Source organism: Vespula pensylvanica, chromosome 8 (assembly GCF_014466175.1).
Source record: "Vespula pensylvanica isolate Volc-1 chromosome 8, ASM1446617v1, whole genome shotgun sequence".
Lineage (NCBI taxonomy): Eukaryota > Metazoa > Arthropoda > Insecta > Hymenoptera > Vespidae > Vespula > Vespula pensylvanica.
Genome location: NC_057692.1, coordinates 2,964,118 through 2,985,374, shown reverse-complemented (window position 1 = coordinate 2,985,374; position 21,257 = coordinate 2,964,118). Strand labels below are relative to the sequence as shown.

Here is a 21,257-nt window from a genome sequence, read left to right as displayed (position 1 = left end):
CTCTCTCTCTCTCTCTCTCTCTCTCTCTCTCTCTCTCTCTCTCTCTCTCGATTGATAATTAATCCATATCAACACATCGCACATTCGATCGATGAGACTTCCTTGTTTACATAAATACTATTTATAAGTAAGAGACACTTATCAAACTTAACATATACGATACTTTTAATATAATCAATCTAACAATCATTAATCTATAAAATTATTAAGCTTGTAAGAAAAAAAAAAAAAGAAATGTACGCAAGTACTCGTACCAGTTGAACGTGTTCTCACGTTTTCACATTCTTTTTAATCGCGAGGATTCTTCGGATAAAAAAAATGTTAATACATACATCGTTATTAACAAAATAAACGATATGATAAAATACAGAAAGGATCGTAAGAATCGTACTCAAAAACATCGGCCACATTTCTGCATTTATACGTGGGTTGATAACCCTTCCTCTGCATCGTGTGTTTCCTCTTTGCTCGTTCCTTCTTTCCTCTTCCTCTAACGCATTGCTGAGAATTGGAAAGAGAGAGAGAGATATAGGGTGAATGAGAGAGGGAGCGTGAACGGACGAGGAGAGAGGGACGGTGAAACTGTCAGTGTTACATTGGTCCTCAGCACGAAAGGACGAGCTGCACGAATCACCTGCGATTCCTTCTCCGTTGGAGTATCTTTCTACTTGCTTGGAAAAGGTAAGTTTCGTGTTGTTTGTCTCCTAGTTTTCTAACCAATCAGAGTACACGCGAAACGAATCTTCTTCTTCTTCTTCTTCTTCTTCTTTGGTTTACTTTCGAGTTTAATCGTTTAGATACGTCGTTGTAAATCCTAAACGTAACGTTAAACGTAACGTTAAACGTAAACGTAATCGTAAAATCAACGAACGAAATTATAGATAGGAAGATCAAATAAAATGAATTCAAAGATTACACGGATAGATAGACGAATCCTGAAAGTAGCTCGTTAAAGATCCGCTCGAGATCATCGCTTTAAAATTTGTAAAATCGTACGGAAATGCGGTTAATTGCAACGAAGAATCGTGACTTTCCAAGGAAAATGATCGTAAGTAAGTACTTTACTCGCTCGCTACTATAGTTCGCACGCGCTGTAGATCCGCACGAGAGGAGAAAGAGGGAAGATGTTTAGAACAGACTAGACTATGCGTCTATCGAGCGTCTGCTTTCTACGAGTGTTTACAAGACTTCTCGAGACGCGGTAATCCCAATCGTATCATTTTACGTACGGGATTAACAATACTAGATTACGCATTACGATTTGCTTCGACTATTTTGAAACTTTATTTAAATCGATCGATTCAGAAAGAACTTTTGAAAAATTACCGCGAATATTTTTTTTATGATCGTTTATATCGTTTTTTCTTCCTTCTATTTCTCTAAAGATCTTTGTATTTCAATTTAAAAAATATATATATATATATCTACGTATAATGTCAGAATTATAAATGATAATATTGTTGTAATTAATAATTAGTAATCAAATACAAATTACAATATTTTTGTAATTATAAATAATTTACGTGTATCTCTGCATACGTTGGTGGAGAAATTGATATGAAAAGAAAAGAAAAAAAAAAAATAAAGGAAAAATGTTACGCTCTAATCGAATATATTTTGAAATTTAATTTAGGTTTCAATGAACAGTCTCGAATATTCTGTATTATTGTATTCTGGAATTAACAAAAGTACGAATAATATCTCTACGATGCATTGGCATGCCGAATAGATATTTCTTTATGATACAAGTTCGTCTCGTTGCAGCAACACGTGCATCCCATGTGGGAGAATGCGTTCGCACGTTTCTCTTAACAAATCGTTCCTTCGTTTTAAAACGAATTACATTCGCATACGATCGCGTCCGACGTTTCTCGTGACCGCCGTTTAATTATAGAAATGGAGTCGAGCGTACCTGCCACAGTGACCATACGCATGGGACTGTAATGGTAATCCTGGCGTACGTACATTTTTAGTTAAACTATAAATAATACTGGCAATAGGACACGAGCGTGACCGAATACCTGCGTTACCCAACGTTATCTTAAAATATGAGATTATCGTTCTTTCGTTATCAGATTAATTAATGCATTTTTTCTAATTAAAATTTGCCTCAGTTTTCCTTAACGAAAGGTCATACCTTTCGAAAGGTCGAAATTCATTTAATTTAGTAACTTTTTTTTTTCTAACCTTTCTATCAATGAAAGAGAGAATAACTTTCCGAAAAAAAAAAGAAATAAATAAAAAAGGACTCGAGAAAAATAAACATTTATTAACACATCTTGCTGCTTATCCTTCTTCAAGTTAAAATAATTAATTATAAAAATGCAAAGTACATGACACCAAAGGATTATTCTCTTTTTCCTCTTTTTTTTTCTTTCTTTCTTTTTTTTTTTTTTTTTCTTACGCGGAGAAATCGAAAAACTTGGCGATCACCTCGTTATAATTCCCCTCGAAGTCGTAGAAAACGAATTTCTTTCGAGGGAAACTTTTCAAATGCGATTTTATAAAATATCACGCTTTTTAAAACGCGTCATCATTCTCACGGAAATGCGACGTACATATATACATACGAATATCTACCTGCATATATACACACAAGCCGCGAATTCGTATTACAATGGACTTAGCATACAAAGGGACGAGTTGGGTAATATCGGAGGTACGCGAAGCAGTCCATTCAAGTTCAATAACACCTTGCGAGATTATTCATGAGGGTGGAATCGCAAGTTATTGTAACCGCAAGTTCGCCTTGCAACATATTAGTAGATACCTCGTATTACGATGGCCGAGAGTGCGAATCGATCGCAAGTTAACGATCGAAAGGAGATCATTTTCCAAGGTGATTATTTGCTAATAGAACCGATTGAAATCAACTCGACGAGGACGAGGACGAAGATAACGACGACGACGACGACGACGACGACGACGATAACGAAGATGACGAACGTATCGAACTTTGATGTCGAACGTTGAAATCGAAAGTTAGCAAAGAATAGAGAATCGCATTCGTCGTTCACGCTTCTTAACCATAAAAGATTGTCGCAATTACGTCATGGGTCGCCGTCATGAGTCACGATAGCTGTGCGCCGTCCTAAAAACGCTATTACGACGACGACGACAACGACGACGACGACGACGACTACTACTACTACTACTACTACTACTACTACTACTACTACTACTACTACTACTACTACTACTACTACTACTACTACTACTACTACTACTACTACTGATGCTGCTGCATGGCATAGCGGCACACAACTCGAAGTTAATAATTTTCTACGAGGACGCGACCCAGACGCACGAACGAACCCGAATACCTCGTGCCAAACTTCTCCTCGAGAGTTTTCAGTTTTACGGGATGGCCCTTCGTCCAACTTTCGCTTCGCGTCTACCTTTAGTGCTTAGAAATTCTACGAACGTTAATCAGTCTGCGAAAGGATGCGAAATAACTTTACTTTAAGATTAATCGCACGACTTTCTATTTCGATTCATAATAAAAAAAAAAAAGAACTTTGTTAAAAATTCAAGTTACCACATAATCGACCGAGAACAATCGGTAGTTTGTCGAGTAGTTGGAAAAATCGATTTTCACTGGTAAGCAATACGAGTGATTGTACAACAACGGTGTGTTCGATTCTACGTAGGTGTAAAATTTTTCATGAATATTCGATCTAGTTATTAAACCGATTTTCTAGTACTCCAAAACCGATTATCCCGGCTGTGTTCCGAACGAAACTCCACTTCAACTTTTCCTCGTTTCTCTCCAGACTTTATAACGAAATGCAAAAAAATTTCCACGATGTTCGAAGATTCATTTTTATCAAAAGTTCTTCAAGAATAAATCGGAAAAAAAGTCTTTCGGCATTACGATTATCCAATCGTCTCGTGCTTTCACTTTGTCCACCTGTTCCATGACGACGATCTCGAAGTATTAAACTCGATCCCTTCGTGTCGTTACACGTAATGATTCGCAATATCGTCGTGGGTGGAGAATGAAGCACGAAGTCGATTGTTGTTTGTCTCTCTCTCTCTCTCTCTCTCTCTCTCTCTCTCTCTCTCTCTCTCTCTCTCTCTCTCTCTCTCTCTCTCTGCGAACGATTTTTGTAGTGAGTAAAAAATCCAACGTTTCCAGACGTGGGTGGATCGATTGGCACGAAACGTGGGCGAGCTCGATATCAGCACATACTTTCTTGTCCCGATCGTGTGTGTTCCTCAATGTCCGTACATTTTGGAAAGCACCTTAATAACAAAGTTTTTCACGTAGGACGATCGTAGAAACTACGTCGATTATCTTCGCCGATCGTTTTTCTCATCGAACTATACGAGCGATTCCACTCGGTGAGCTCGAGGCGTTCAAATTAATCCCGCGCCCGCGTCCGCGTCCTTTTTCTTCGGAACTCGTTTAGCATTCTGTATCTGTGTTAGGTAAGCGTGTATTCGGATGCAACGGACTGTATCTAGAAGTGAATATATCTGAGCGTGAGTTACCGGTAGTTTTGAGACTGGTAGTTGGATGCATATTCGGCTACTGCACACACTCGTGGGTTTAATTTAGATAATGACGTCATTAAAAGCTCCAAAGTGCTGGAAGAGTGCCGGCATCCAAACGAACGAACGAACGAACAAACGAACAAACGAACGAACGAACGAACGAACGAACGAACGAACGAACGAACGATTGTACCTAAGTAGAGAATAGAAACTATGCTACGATGTCTCCTTAAATCGAGCTACTGTTTTCCGATCAGATTCAATATCGAGAATATCTAATTGCTTGTTTGCAGACGAACGCTATCTAGGGACACGAGGGGAGGAAAATTACGGCTACTCGACTATGGCAGCACCACAGGCGTCATCGCGTCTCGAGATGCTGCAGGTGAGCGAACGAAAATCTTGATAATCGTTCTCGTCAATAAAGGATATCTTAACATCGATCTACGAAAACGTAGATCCTCGAAAGATCGTAACGCGTCTTGTGACTGTCCTCGTGAACGCTGGCGCACGTTCCCGATATGTTCTTAGGTTGGATTAAGGCACACCGCTATCTATTTCTCTCTTTCTCTTTCTCTTTCTCTGTCTATCCATACATCTATATATTTATCTATCTATCTCTCGTTCTCCTTTGGCCCACGTATCGGTTATGTGCGCTGACTCGACGCATATATGGCATCTTGTCTTGCCAGCGTATGACCTAGCTAACGACCCACGTATTCGATGTACCCAAAACCAAAGGACAAAGATATCCACCATCTGAATATAATCCTCGTTGAAATACGAAGTCGAACAAACCGGTGAAATGAAATTGAGATGTCGTCGTAGTAAATAATTAATTAAACCAGCTTCACGAACTTTGCGTTGATAAATCTAAAGTCTCTCTTATTTCTAATGATTTTATTTTGGATAAAACAATCGCGAGGGATATGATAATTATTTAAAAGTTCACGTTCGGTCTTTTGAAAGAGTCCGACTCTTTTAAGATAATTACAAAAAGTCAAATAATGTTAGCTTTCCTTTTCTCTCTCTCTCTCTCTCTATCTATCTATCTATCTATCTATCTATCTATTGATTTATCTATCTATATCTTTCTCCGAGCAAACGAACGAAAGGTTAGCGTCGCACGAATAGAAAAGAGTACCGAAACGTCGTCTTGTTTTCTTCAACTCGAGTGGTCGTTCTCTGGTTTCGAATGTCGGTTGCTCGGATAGAAAGCAAAGGCTACTTTGGACTCTCATATAACGACGTCCTAACAAAAGAGCAATCCTCGAAGAAAGGAAGAGGCAGAAGGCAAAATATAGAGAAGAAAAAGGATGGAAAAAGGGATCGGAGGAGAACGGAATCATAGACGCTTGGTTTGTCAACCGCAACCGACCACGGAGATCCGTAACCATAATAATGTGACGTCATTTCCTCCGTCTTTTCAGTCGCCGTCCGACGAAGCCTCGTCCTCGTTCTGCGAACGACTTCGTTGAATTATTTTATTTTCTTCGTCTTCGAAAAAAAAAAAAAAAGAAACAAAATAAAAAAGAAAACAATCTCGTTTAACTTAAAATATCTACTTGAAATTATCTAACGAGAATACTTATATTTTATCGAGAAATTCGTTCGAACGTTTTTAGCTATGATATTTGAAAGCAAAAATTTTGCGAAGGAATAAAGAAAAAATAAATAAGAAAAAAAAAACATTGCTGCAGAAATAAATGATAAACGAAATGCCGTATCCAAGAGGAAATTTGTATTCTCTCGTAATAAATTTCTCCCGTTTTAAAAATGGGAGAGGAGGGATGAGTGGCGTGCTATAAAAACTTATTAGACAATTCGATGGAAAGAACGGAAAAAATGTTTGGACGTCGAGAATAACGAGGATAGGCACGTAGGTGGTATACGTACCGGTGTACTTTCAAAGCACCCACGCTTGCCTAAAACTCAAACGGAATATTTTTTTTATCTCTTCTCTTCTCTTCTCTTCTCTTCTCTTCTCTTCTCTTCTCTTCTCTTCTCTTCTCTTCTCTTCTCTTCTCTTCTCTTCTCTTCTCTTCTCTTCTCTTCTCTTCTCTTCTCTTCTCTTCTCTTCTCTTCTCTTCTCTTCTCTTCTCTTCTCTTCTCTTCTCAATGAAATTCCACGATAATCGGTATTTTTCAATAGAAAATCGTATTTACTATTCTCGTGAGAGCTATAAAATTTTAATATAGGTATAATACTTTTAACGTACGAGACAAGTCAACGTGTTCTATGTACATATAAACGTTTTATCACGGATAAGGCAGCGCTAGATTCTCTCGAGCCCGTGAACGTAGGTACAACACGTTCGTAGAACGAATCCGGTATATAATTGCGTTAGTTGGCCGTCCGCTTGTCTAACAAGTAAGTACCTGTAACACTCTCCACACAGGCAAAATAAATTACAATTACAAATTGCCAGACCGTCTTGCAACGCGAATCTTCTTATAAATAATTTATATCATTCAAGGATGACCGTTATCGAGAGTGTCGATAAATACCAGAAAAAGAAAAATAGATAAATAGAGAAAGAGAGAGAGAGAGAGAGAGAGAGAGAGAGAGACAAGTGGTAGTCCTCCTTGCTCCAAACCCACATTTACAGATTTATCCGTATCAGAACTAGAGGACGCAGAACTGGGACCGCAAGCTCGCACCTTCTTCTCGCATGACATCGTGACGGCATTCACGTCCATGAAACCACATAAAAACGTGAACGAGTTCACCTCCCGCCATGTCCGATATACCTGTTTCCCATTAAATAATAAAAGCGAATGTCACTCGAATGACAAGTTACTCGGTAAACTAGATACAACAAACAGAGATAACATTGAATGAGTATGATTACATTTGTTTATTTTCTATATTCTTTTTCTTTTCCTTTTTCGTAGAATTCGAGAAAATTATTTGTTTCCGCGATAACGACGAAGGACGTAAAAGTTCGAAGGAAATTTTTTCTCCCCTTGTGTTCGCACGTAGTCGTTCGATCGTTTCGTAAACACACCCTACTAACGACAAATACCGACTTGTGTATGTATACGTATATTAAGATATATTAAGAACGTAATTACGCCTTCTCGAAAAAGTATCATGACGTAATTATGTTCCTTTAATGTCTTTCTTTTTTCTCTTCTTTTCATTCGTCCCAGAACGACTGAGGAAGGTCAAGCGTAGGCAGTTAACAATCGTTCCTCTCTTCTTCGTAACTTCGGCACACCTTTGTCCGCGAATATTTTATATAATACTACATTTTCTATTTAATATAAAACGATCGTAATAGAAAGTACACTCGAGAATGATTTCATTCGTTGACCTAATTGTCCATTGTGAAGTAGGAAACTCGTTACAGAGAATTGTACTTATTGGTTATTACTTATCACGGGTGATTAGGGAAAGGCCTGTTTGAACGAGTAAGCAATCGTCTTGCACAAGCGAGACGACGATATTCTCGAGAGACCTTGAACCTTTCGCTCGATGGAGTCAGAATTTCTAGGTGCTTCGATCCGTGGAACGTCGATATGCTGACCTTGAATTTCTCCACCACCCGTTCTATGTTCTCTCTTATACTCTATCGAAAAGCATCTTTTACGCGATCGATTTATTATCCAGAACGGGATCAAAAACTATAATTCAATCGTAAAAATTGATATAAACGATCTCTCTCGCGAAAATCCTGGTTAATATTCCTCCTAAGAGTAAACTAGCGAACGAAAATGTTAGTTTCGGAAAGACGTCGTCGTCGTCTTTATAACTATAACGCAGTCGTCCTGTATTTATTATACGTAGTATGGGAAACTCTCTAAGGATAGAAATGTTACGCATGCGTGACAACAAAACACGAATACACTGTAGAGAGTTGAATATAACACAGTTTACTGTGGCAACATTCGTGTGCTGCCCTACGAGTACTCTTTCCTCTTTCTAACGGTACGTCCAACATTTCGTTAGAAACTGAAACTATAACGTCGTCGATATAGAGAATAATAATAGAAAATAAACACTTAAGAGAAGTTGTTGGATGAAAAGAAAACAAAGATATTGTACGCATATCGTTACTTGTATAATCACATTATAAGAGAATTATCGTTATTACACGTATATAATATATATATATATATATATGTGTGTGTGTGTGCGTATGTATCTGTATATACATATATATATACATATATATATACAAAGAGAAAATATAAAACGGACGGTATAAAAGCAACGATACAGTAAGAAAGCACCGGAACACGCGATATGCAATTCGCGGAAGTTCGATAACGAACTTGGTACGCTTCGCTCGACTAACGTCTGAACAGCAGCGAGTTTCTCGAGGAACTAGTCCTTCCAAAGTTTACGAAGAGAAGACTGTGAACTTGACACGCGGTACTACGACCTTCTCACCGTCAACAAATCAGACGCACAATAAAACTTGTCTCTACTCGTCAGGACGACAACAGTGAATAGCACATACATATGTACACATACGTAAATATAAACAACGATTACCTCGTCGTTGTTATTCAATATCAATACTAAGAAAAATCTTGTTTATCGAGACGAACCATTTAAAGAATATTTTCAATGAGCTCAATGTCAACAATAAAGGCAAGTCATCTCCTTTAATATGATCGACCATAATGGAGGACAATCGGTCAGAAGTGCGAAGACAAAAGGTCAAGGGGTATAGCGACTTGGTGGAGAAATTTATTGTCTGCTGGCAAGATCGTACCGAAGAAAAGAATAATCACGATACCATCGTTAAAAATAAATTCAATAAACGAACGAAAATCGAATCGATCATGTCGAAGCAACTTGCCAATCGTGCCATACCGATGGATCTGCAAACGTCATCGAACTTTCATGAACTTGCTTCCTTTCCTACAAATCTGACCAACGGAGTAAAGTCTCCGGAAAATGTAATGTACTACGTATCACGATGCACTATCGAAATAGAGTAGATAGCTTTTCATATCGGTCGAGACGAAACGACGATTCCCTTATAGTTTTTTTTAAATGTCATAAACTATGACGTATATATATGTGTATGTATATAGTATATACATATATATACATATATTGAAAAAGATACTCTCTTCGTCTCGTCTTTGATCGCATCTTTTCTTCTTTTCTTCGTTCAAGAAAGCCTCGTCCTTCTCTCTCTCTCTTTCTTTCTATGAAATGCAACGAAACGAACTCGGACGATGAGAGACCAGTTTTCAAGGGACAACGTGACGACGAGTCTTACGAAAGCACTCGTCGTTGACCTCCTTTCTGCCTTCACCATCAACGTATATTCGCATCTTTTTCTCTCTTTCTCTCGTCCTCGTCTTTTCTTTATCTTCTTTCACCTTTCCTACCATTTTCTTGCTCCCTTTTCACAGCTTCAGGCCGTTTACACTGACCCAGCGACTTCTTTAAGGACAAGGTGAACGCACTCTCTCCTCCATCACTCTCTCCCCTCCCTAAAACACCTACAAACATATACATACACATTAATTTCCAGTTTCACCCACGCGAAGAAACCCCTCTGAAGGACTCATTTCACCGATAAACGTGTTCCTCGAGCGTCCTTTCTTGCTCAAAGGACACTCGCATTCGCAATTACGTGATTTGCCTTTTTTTCTGTTTTTTTTTTTTTTTTTTTATTCCTCGCTGCAACGTTATACAAGAAAAGAGAGAGAGAGAGAGCGAGAGAGAGAGCGAGAGAGAGAGAGAGGGGGGGAAAAGAAACGCAAAGTATCCTGACCTAATCCAAATCAAATTTAACACGAACGACGGACTATCACGCTAGCTTCGCCTTGGTTCACATTCTCCTCGAAAGTATGGCGACCGAACACGTTTCTTCCTTTTTTTTTTTTTTTTTTTTTTCATTTTTTCTAAGAAATTCCGTAACACGTGGACGCTCGCTTCATCACGCTTCGTCAGATTGTTTATTCTCTTATACCACGGAATAATGCAAATTTTCTTGATTGGAGGCACTATCTCTTTCTCTCTCTCTCTCTCGTTCGTGAGAGAATGATTGGTAGCGTGCACTTAATGCGAATCGATCGCTGGTATTACGTCCGAGAACGCTTGTCGATGCTCTCTCTATAAATAAAGTCGCTAAGCTTTAAGCACGTATCACGATTTCAAAAGTCACGTGATATCGTTCGAATCACGTCACTTTCATCGGCATCGGTCTATCATAAAAATTTATTGAATACGAGAATGTAACGATAAGAGGGATGACGACGAGGGTTATTATAAAGTGACTCTCATTAAAGAAAACGCTTGGAAAGGTCATGGTTCTATTCGATATCATCGATATTAATGCATCTAATCGACATTACATTGTCGACCATCCAGACAAACGCATCCGAAATTCAAGCGTGTACGTTCGCGAATACGAACTCGATGAACACAAGCAAGTATAGGCAGGTTGCCGAAGCGGCTAGCCGAGGCACGCTAGAACGCTGTCTCATTAGGGTTAAATCAATTATCGGTGTGCCTGATTGCCAACTCAATGATTCAATCAGCATCGAATTTATATTTGCGTCGTTGTCGAAGGTGTACCTTACCTAACATCGTGATAGTTATACTTTAGATAATGGATATTACAAGGACAAACCTTTCCATCTTTGTGAGCTTCCATCTCTGTCATTTAAAATGTATTCAACCGGCACAAGGATCTTAACAGATCTATAATACCAAATGCGATTACCCAAAAGTTCTTTGTATTGTTCAAAAGATATTCAATATATCTTAATAATAGCGAATACGAATAAGAAACCTACTACTAGTGATTACTCGCAAAAAAAAAATCTAAATTCCAACTAGTCGTTTAGAAAAGTGAAAGGACGCAAGATGGGAAAAAAGAAAACAGAAAAAAAGCTACAAGTATTTTATCTTATAATTTCGATTTGCTATGAAAGAAAGAATGAAGATTTCGTCGCGGCCTATATAGCTACGCATAGAGCGTTAAACATTAAGGGGGAGGGAAAAGTTTCGACGCGCTTTGTAAGAGCGGACCAGTCGAGCTAACGAGTTTACTAACCCCTCGGTAGGATGTAGGTCAGAAGGAATCGATGAGGTCGGACGTTACCCATCGCACTCGCGGTGCATATGCATTACGTGCACCGAGTCGGACTATAGCGTGCAACTCGTGGTTCTATTCGCGGTCGGTGTCTTACGAACGGATCGTAGAACACGGAAAGCTTGCTTAGGGCTTAGGGCTAAAGGGCGGGTCGGCCTCTCGATGACTGCCATCACGAGGGAGAATTATAATTATCAACGCGTGTCGCAGGCCCGCTTTCAACAGAAGCAGCTGCAGGAGAAGGAACAGAAATTACTGCAGCTTTACGACCAACAACAGCAGAGGGCATATCAGGTGGCACAAAGAGGCAGCTCAGGATCGAATGGCTCTGGCCAAGGGAGCTCAACGGTTAACCACCATCACCAGATTGTTACAAGGACTTCTTCCTCCGGTCACATGACCTCGACCTCGCAAGCTACCAAGGTAAAACATTTATCTTCTGCGAGCTTGATATATCTACGTCAACGAATGGAAAGACGGATAGCGATGGGTGTCCGTTCGATCGCACCTCTTCTAAATTTTACTCGGATATTTCGAAACACTTTGCATATTATTCAAGATTGCTCGATCTCGAGTTTTTCGAGAAGAAAAATAAAGGAAAATAATTCGTAAAAGTTTTAACGATTTTATTTTAATAATATTCCAATACTATTGGATTTTTATAAGTTTTCAAAACTTTGAGAAGTAAAGAAGTTGGAAAAATGAGTATTTAACGAATCTTCGATAAACTAAAAGAGAAATATCGTCCCTCCTAACGTCAAGCGGTATTACTCGACGATTCAATCTTATCGAAATTCTCGAACAAGGTGAAGCAAGTATTCAACGATCGACGACAGACGAACGTCAAAGGCATCGACAGAAGTTACCCCCTCGAGCCACTTGACAATAAAACGAGAAAGCAACCGATAAGCAATGGCATCGGCAATTCGAGGAACAATGGTTTGACCGTCAATCGACAATCCATTACTGTAAAACGCGTAACGCGTTCCGACGTAAACAGCAATGTTAACGATGGCAAACCTATCGTTTCTTATCACGAAGAGATCGCAAGGGAATCATCATCTTCGCGTGACGTACCTTCGAACGAGTCACGTAAAGAGGACGACGTGGAAGTGTTCGGTAACGAAAATCGTACGACTCATTACGTTAATGGAAATTATCCTGATCAGGTTGGTTGGAATAATTCATTTTCTCTTAAACAAATTTCTTTTTTTTTCTTCTTCTTTTCTTTTTCTTTGTTTCTTCTTCCCTCTCATTTCCATTAAGCGGATAAACAGAGAGGAAATACATTTTGTTACAGATACAAATCCGAGAGATCATGGACGAGGACACGATTCAAAGAAATCGAATGATGGCGAAGCTACATTTGATGCAATACGACGAGACGTTGAAGTATCGCGTTAAAAATGATCTCGAGAGCGAAGAATTTCCGGAAGATCTCTTGGTCGAAGTAACCGACAAAGTACCGAAGAGAACTGTCAGCAAGAAGTTATCTCAAGCCGAGGCACGCTTGGAACGATTCAAGAATATGAATGCCAAACGAAATAATGCTAGCAAACTTTCAAATTCGACGACTACAGGGGGCAAGAAACGATCGGAACCATTGCTCCCAGCACGAACGACTTCGAGGTATTTTATCGTTTATAGAATTCGCGTTCTTTAAGATCCTCCTTTGTCATTCGACGGAATTTTCGATTTGGAAATATTCGATTGATAAATCATTATACATATATGTTTATATGTTCTCGAAAAAACCAATCTACGCGAGTAGAATAACTAGAAAATAAATCATGCTAACAATACGCAACTGCTTACCACACGATTAATTTTTGTCGTCATATATCGTTGCAATCGCTGACTAGGCATTAGGCATTTAAAACTATGCAAATGTAGTAGCTTAACAAATAGATAGAACTTCCGAGAAAGAAAGCAAAAGAGAAAGAGAAACAGAGAGAGAGAGAGAGAGAGAGAAATAAAGAAGGAAAGAAAGTGAGAAAGAAGCAATTTTCGTGCTTTTAACGAAGGATTTAAAATCGGTATATATATATATACATATATAAAAGAAAAAAAAACAGACGAAAACGAAAGAAATGCAGGATCCTGTGTTATCCCGCTTAATGTTACGACGGGAAAATAATTTGAGAGGAAAAGAGACATATAACAATTAAATTGTCAATGTTGAACGAGATCCTGAAAATATCGGAGGTCGCTGGAAGCTTCGCATTGCTGTCTGTGACATCAATTTAACAAGGCAGAAAGAGGATGTCGAATGGAGTCCCTAACTCGATTCTAAACGCGGCGAAACCTTCGAGATAGATCCCAGCTTAAGCTCGCTGACGACATAATCCTGCTGCGAACAAATTCGGCCGGCTGACTCTCGCTGTATCTCCTTTTTGTCTGTTCATCCGAATGTATCCCCTAACCCCAGTCACGCAGTGGTTTTAACATAAGGTGATAAGGAAAATATAAACGATTTCAGTTTTTTCTTTCTTTCTTTTCTTTTTTTTTTTTTTTTTTTTCATTAGCGACTAGAAATATTCAATGTAAAATGCCTCTCGCGCATTAAACGCACGATCACTAACCACATCATTTTCGTGCTAAGCTAGAAAAAAAATATCTCTACTTGGATTACAAGGTCGTCGATAAAGCCATTAAAAAACAAAAATAGAAAAAAAAAAAAAGAAATTATCACCTTGGCCATTGGCAAAACTTACATTTCTTAGAGACGGCAGCAATGGCGTAACTACGAGTGCAACGACCACGAAGACGAAAACAGGACATGTCAGGGAGAAACGATCGAATAAGTCTAAAACTGAAAAAACTAGAGTAAAATACGGTCAAGAGCCATTTGAAAAATCGAAGACAGAGGAAGCTAAATCGAAGAAAATACGATACGATAGAAAAACCGGCACGTCTGCGGGAAGCTCCATATTTCAAAAGAGAAAAGCCGATGTCCCTACCGTAGACGAAACGATATATCGTAGAGATAGCCCAAGATTCTTTTCTAAGGAATCGGAGAAATCTGCTACGAAGATATCTATCGATACGTTGGACATCTCGACGCGTACATCGAAACCTTCCTCGAATACGAAACGACCAGTCGCCAGTCCAAAAGTTTTTCTTAGAAAACTCAACAATTTTCCCATCGCTCGAAGCAACAACGATAAACGTTTTTACAAAAGAGAAGCATCCACTTTTTCGCCTTATCGTAGACGATCCGAAAGTTCTACCACGACAAGCGTGGAATCTAAACATAGTCCTTCTCCAGAATTAATCAGTATCGTAGAAAAACGTGATACAAGTCCTGAATTTTTCTGTGTTGAAACTGAAAAATCCGCTACAACGATGATTAAACCAAGACGAAAGAGTACCGACGAGGACAAACGCGATGGTATCATCTCGAGTAAAGATTTTCAATCGAATATGTTTGAAAAGATGATCGCCAAACAAAGTCCATCGTATTTAAAACTGGAACGTAAAATTCGTAAGTCATCAGATAGTTCCGATATTTCTAACAAGAGTTTCAACTTCGAATTAAAGTCACCGAGAGATTCGATAAATAATTTACAATCTATACAACTTATTCGTAACGTTATGAAGACACAAAATACGGGACAAGAAGATACGAAGGATCAAGATCGTTCAAAAATTGATTCGATAAAATATTCCAGTATTACGTCGAAAACGAAGGAGAACAAACGAGACGATAGTAAAGTATCAGTCAATAAAAAATCTCCCGTTGATACTATTAAAAAATCTTTTCTTAAAATAGATCTGAAAGATACTACCGATTTAAAGAACGCATCAAGTAATCGCGGACGTAAACTTTCGTTAAAGACTACCGAGACGAATCTACAATTAAGTCCGAAGAGTCCAAAGAGTCCAAAAAGCACGAAAAGTTTCACGCCGACCGAAGTAGATACCGAAATTCAAGAAATTACGATGACCGATCAACACATGCGTTACGACGATAATACGTCCAAAAGAAAAGAAAAAAAAGATATTAAAAAATTGATGGCGGACGAAACTTATTCGAAGTCGAGTGGGAAAAAGCTAAAAAATAGCGACAAGATAAGATCGGCAAATCTCTTTACTTATCCCATTCGCAGAGAAGGTAAAAAAAGAAATTCCGTATTAGAGTCGAATATATTTCATCGTACGAACGAAACCGACGAAGTTCAAACGTTTCAGGAAAGTAATCGATCATTAAACGAAAAGTCATGGAAAAAACAAGAGATAGAAAGTATAGATCTGAAAGGTTTGACGAGTTCGAAGTCGAGCAAAAGGCATTTGTCCAAGAACGAGAAGATAATTGTTTCTGTTCCTAAACGACGAAACAGTAAAGATTTGAAAGCCATTAAAAATGAATCTTTACGATCGAAAACTTCGTCGCTTTGCTCGAACGAGGACAGAATGTCGAAGAATCGAAGTACTAATGTAAGTTTGAAAGACATAACTTTCGATGAATCGAGGAAGGAAATTCGAGAGAGAAGTACCTCCCCTTTATACAAACGAGTTCTTCAAAGTCCGACGGAACAAATTAAAAGTGAAGGCGCGAAAGAAGAATTGCTACGATCTACCGAACTTATACGACGCGTAATAAAGGCTCAACATTGTGATAAGCAAGAAATGAGTAACTTGAAGTTTACAGAATCAGTTTCAAAAAATGAATCCAACGATATATATTCCAATAGAATTTTGATGATATCGTCACCGACAAATACAAATTACTATGGAAGAACCGATTCCATAGAATCCGCTCTCAAACGTTTCGATTCGATCGGTGCAGAATCTGAATATCAAGACACGATAGGGCGTGATTGCGTGGACGGTATAACGCATGATTTATCATCTAAAATCGATGTCGAAAAGATATCAACGACGATCTCGAGCGAGCCGAAAGAATCTATAAAAACAAAAGCAAGGACCAAAAGGTTAGAATCATCGCAAATTAAAATGGATCGATCGAAATTTGATTCTAAAAGGAAGAATACAAACGGTAGCATACTTAAGAAATCTCCAGGTCATTCGAGAAAAATACTTTTAACGAAGATAGATTCTTTACGGGAAGGTCGTATTAAAGGAAAGAAAATAGCGGAAGCGAAAGACTCGATGAAGATTGCTCGAACTCCAAAATCACAATCTCCAATTTGCAAACGCAAACTTTTTCACGATCCGGGTTTTGAAAAAGAAAACGAGCGTATGCGTACTAGCTCCGTAAAATATCCGTTTCACAAACAGAAAGCAAATGATTTTCTTAGAAGATCCATGGAAATTTCTACGAGGGAGATAAAAAAAAAACACGAGGAGGAGGATTGTACGCTTCTAGTAAAGCCATTACGTTCTATCGAGGACATACGAAAATCCATCCTATCTGATAGTAGCGGAACGACGGTAGTAGCATTGACACAAATAACCAATATCGATCCCGCGAGACAAGCCGAAATGGGGTCAGCGATTGCAAATGAAATTTTAAAGGCTTCGACGAAGTCCGAAAGGCAGTCGCGAATTGTCGTCGACAGTGACCCTCTAAATAAAAAAAGGTTTCCTTCGAACGATCGATCGAAGAATAATTCTCACCTACGAGATTATGGAAAGATTTTATCTAAGAACTCGATGCGTTTTGGTAGGATTACGAAAAGTCCGAGTCCCGACTCGACAAATTCGAAAAAATCTTCGGATAACGATTGTCGTACGATCGTGACTAGAAGAAGCGTTCCTTCCTCACCTTCGAAGAGTCCAGATATTTTACCTAGAGTAAGTATTCCTATCTATGCACACGCAGGTTTATACATATTTATGTAATTACATTGAGTTGTCTAGGAAGTTCGTGGCGATTGGAAAACTTTATCAAATGTTTCTGAACACTAGTTTTCGATGAATTTAATATTTTGACTATTTCGCGAACTCTACATTGCTGATTATCGTAGATCAGTATATCGATTTGGTCATAAACGCTGAAATGTTTTCCCAAACGTTTGACATCTTCAAAACTGAAATCTCTAACTCTAAACTTTGCGAATCATTTCCCAAAGAGTCCGTCCTTTCAGCAAAATCGTAAACGGTATAAATGTTTTTTATCGATTGCGTTGCACTTTTGTCTTTCCTATAGTAATCTATAACCTTCCATCTTCAATGAGACACAAAATTGGAATGAATCGCTAGATAAAAAAAGAATAAATAAATATGGATCAAATGCCTCCTTTCAATATATATATATATATTTATATATATATATATATAAATACATATACATAAAAGGATTTTTAGTATCGTTTTACATGTACCGACATGTTCCGATAGATATATAAAGAAGCAGCACAAACTTTCCGAACAACCCAATATATAATCCTGTCATTCTATAGAACTTCACGCCTATATTTATTTATTACTCTTCCAATGAAACGGGACGTAGGTACATAGATTATTAATAGCGACGATTTTTTCTTATAGCGTGTCTCGACCGAGTCTAAGACTCAAGAAACGAAGCCATCGATAAAAGCGAGCTTCGTGAAAGCTTCGGATTCGATCACGTCTAAAAGATCAGCGACGAGAGCGGATGTTCCTAACGTCTTTCAGAACGGTTTACATTTGCAGGAACAGATCGTCGAAAGGAAGGAACAAAACGATGTACCGAAGAAATGTCAGGCGTTTACGATCGACTTCGAGGAACGATCGTTCTCGAAGAGTAACGATAGTACGGATTCCAAAAGGCCATTGGCCAAAAAGCAATCGATGGAAGTGAGTAAAAATTTCGTTAGTTATATACATTTGTCAAGGCGGCACTGAAAAAAAAAAAAGAAAAAAGAGACACGTATACATATCTATGTACATATGTGTGTGTGTACGTATGTGTGTGTATATATATATAAAGTGACAGAGAGTATCGATGTAGAATAGAAAAATGACATCCTCGTGAGAATCTAAATTTCTACGTTCTCTTTATTTCATTTTGAGAAACAGCAAACATCATCGGCCACATCGGGGAGACCGACGTCCTCGACCTCGTCCGCTTCCAGCGGCAATACAACGCAGGCTCACATTTCCAGCTCGAAAGGAAGAATGGCTACGAGAGCGAGGACTCCGATCAGCGCTTCACCAACCTCCAAAGGACATTCTGCTAAAGGTGGAACCAGTCAAAATACCACGTAAGACAAAAAAATGATAACGGAGCCCTTTGGCTGCTTTTTTCTTTTTTTTAATACCGATATTTTAGACATTTTAGAATTTATCCGAAAACGTTTTTATCTAAATGAATAAAAAAGAAAGAAAATAAGAAACCGAGAAATAACTCTCAATAGCTGCTTTTTAAAGAGCAGACGATCGTTCTTACCGCTTTGTAACTCGTTCAAACTATAAAGAAGAAGAATTGGCAGAACGAGAAAGAGAGATAGCCAAAGTAATTCGTTATTATGCGAAACGACTTATATAGAAACAATCAAGAGATAGGATAGAGATAAATAGATAGAAATAAAAAGCGAAAGAGAGACAGAGAGAGAGAAAGAGAAAGAGAAAGAGAAAGAAAGGGAGGGAGGGAAATGCAGATGAAGCTTTATTATATCAGAGCTCTTGAAGCGTGCTGTGCTTTACAGACCGTCCCATCTCGACAACAAGCAAACGAAAAAGAGAAGTGAAGATGAAGATAGTCGTAGCTAGTATGTACATTACTCTGCGCTCTTTCATTTGCCTTTGTTCTCCAATCGTCGTTAAGAAATAAAATCAAAGAGACAGAGAGAGAGAAAGGGAGAGAGAGAGAGAAAGCTCGTAAAAATCGATTATTATCTTGGCATTTTCACTATTTAATTTTCTTCATCTTATTAGCACGATTTGAATCTTAATTGAGAATACTTTCGAAAGAGAAATCGGTCTAATGATCGTTTCAGAGAGAACCTTATCGCCTGCAAGGTGTGCGGACGTCGATTCGCTCAAGATCGCGTGAACCTCCATGAGCAGATATGCGCGAAAACTATGCAAAAGAAAAGGAAACAATTCGACACGACCATGTACAGAGTTAAAGGGACCGAATTAGAATCATTCGTAAAGAAGAGCTCCAAGAAAAGCGATGTAAGTTCGTTCAATCTTCCATACGAGGGAAGGATCGAAACAATCTCTAAATGTTTTTCTTGCGACAAAAAATATAATATATAAATCTAAATGCAAATATCTTTTAATCTTTACATTCGCGATCTATATACGTAAGAACGGTGTACGATATGTAGCTATATCTAGTATAGATAGAAGAGATTTTACCATTGCTCGAAAGAGATATAGAATATTTTCAAAAATATAGAAAACTTCAAAGATTTTCTCTTTTCTAAAAAAGACCAGAAGATCAGAGAATAAGAGAGAGTATGTTTACATTTAAGATTTGAGTCTCCTCGAAAGTGTCAGATGGAAGTAAATTCTGTTACGAACGATTCGGACCAAGGGAACACTTTTGATCCTTCCCTTTATAAAAGAATCGAGTATTTAGGTCGGTCATCTTGCGATGTCTGAAAATACGTATCGATTGTGTAATCGTTTGCAGTTGAAACCGAAGAAGCCAGAGGTGAAGTCGAATTGGCGACGTAAGCACGAAGAGTTCATAAATGCGATTCGCTCGGCGAAGCAAGTTCAGGCACATCTGGCGGCAGGTGGACGATTGAGTGACCTTCCACCACCACCGGTCAGCGACACCAGCGACTACATTCAATGTCCGCATTGTGGCAGGAAGTTCAACCAAGCGGCAGCGGAGCGTCACATTCCGAAGTGCGAGCACATGCTGCACAACAAGCCCTCTTCACGTCCACCACCACCACGACCAAGGCGTTAACCAACTCGACCATTCTTCCTTCTTTACATCCCTTTTAACCCTTTCCATCGGCTCCATTTTTCTATCGATCGAGGATAAAACGGAAAGAGGACGTTCCGAATAAAGAAAAGAGCTTACTAAGAGTCCACCAAATCATTCCTAAATCGAATTTAACGTTTAATCCGTTCTATACTCGATCCCTTTCACGCTTACCGTCTCTATCTCGCGTATAATTTTATACACACTTTTTATTTTCTTTTTTCTAATATAACATCCTCTCTATGATCAATAATAATAATAATAATAATAATAATAATAATAATAATAATATTATTAATATTAATATTAATGATAATGATAGTAATGGTAATAACAACAACAACCACAACAACAACAATGATAAAAAATAATAATAATAATAATAATAATAATAATAACTGTAATAACAAAGAACACTTTAATTATTATTTTCAATTATTATTTGATTATATTTACGATGATGATGTGTACGAGATAATAAAGGCGCGTATTCGTGTTATTATCGTGTTACGTATGTAATTGTATATCGTTTCACGATCATCGATCCATACCACTTACTCTTTGATTTATCAATCATTCTTTTATCTTCGTGAGTAAATTCTTTATCGTGTCGCTTACAAATATTCTAGTAAAATGCTTACTCCTTCGTGTCAATGTGTGTATATATATATATATATATATATATATATATATATATATATATATACATATGTGTAATGTGTTATATTTAAGTTGCGTTCCAATTATCTTCGGTGATATTTTTAATGCCAAGATACATACATACGAGTATATCTAGTTATTTTCTCGTTACACGCGTATCGATAGAAAATGCCAAGTGTCATTTTTTTTCCTAATGCGATTTT

The 21,257-nt window shown here is 38.1% G+C and overlaps 2 protein-coding genes across 8 annotated transcripts in view; one reads left to right on the top strand and one right to left on the bottom strand.

Moving 5' to 3' along the window:
* Nucleotides 1-21,257, bottom strand: part of LOC122631075 (neurexin-1) — a 289,963-nt gene that overhangs the window by 260,572 nt on the left and 8,134 nt on the right. Inside the window, exon 1 of one of the 2 annotated variants that reach the window (XM_043816303.1) lies at nt 333-343. The exons of the other annotated variant lie outside the window; for it this stretch is intronic. The gene's annotated coding sequence lies outside the window, so the exon portion shown is untranslated. Of the gene's footprint in view, nt 1-332; nt 344-21,257 lie in introns of those variants that run through there. 2 annotated transcript variants of the gene reach the window in all.
* LOC122631073 lies at nt 31-20,738 on the top strand. 6 transcript variants are annotated; one of them, XM_043816296.1, is made up of 10 exons: nt 34-681; nt 4,791-4,882; nt 11,775-11,987; nt 12,371-12,733; nt 12,865-13,193; nt 14,288-17,321; nt 18,018-18,305; nt 18,522-18,712; nt 19,448-19,628; nt 20,092-20,738. In XM_043816296.1, exons 2-10 carry the CDS (start codon nt 4,841-4,843, stop codon nt 20,374-20,376), a joined length of 4,926 nt encoding a protein of 1,641 aa, XP_043672231.1. In that variant the 5' UTR covers nt 34-681; nt 4,791-4,840; the 3' UTR covers nt 20,377-20,738. The 6 variants fall into 6 exon arrangements, with proteins under 6 accessions (XP_043672233.1, XP_043672231.1, XP_043672232.1 ...); XM_043816297.1 differs by lacking the exon at nt 34-681 and adding an exon at nt 4,328-4,431; XM_043816295.1 differs by lacking the exons at nt 34-681; nt 4,791-4,882 and adding an exon at nt 8,689-9,408 and having other exon boundaries at nt 18,162-18,305.

What these genes read in the sequence shown, in the direction of transcription:
- LOC122631073 (XM_043816293.1), top strand. Translation starts at nt 9,130, where the DNA reads ATGGAGGACAATCGGTCAGAAGTGCGAAGACAAAAGGTCAAGGGGTAT. An exon ending in GGAACCAGTCAAAATACCAC is followed by an intron (nt 18,713 to 19,447) that starts GTAAGACAAAAA and finishes TGATCGTTTCAG; the next exon opens with AGAGAACCTTATCGCCTGCA. An exon ending in AGAGCTCCAAGAAAAGCGAT is followed by an intron (nt 19,629 to 20,091) that starts GTAAGTTCGTTC and finishes AATCGTTTGCAG; the next exon opens with TTGAAACCGAAGAAGCCAGA.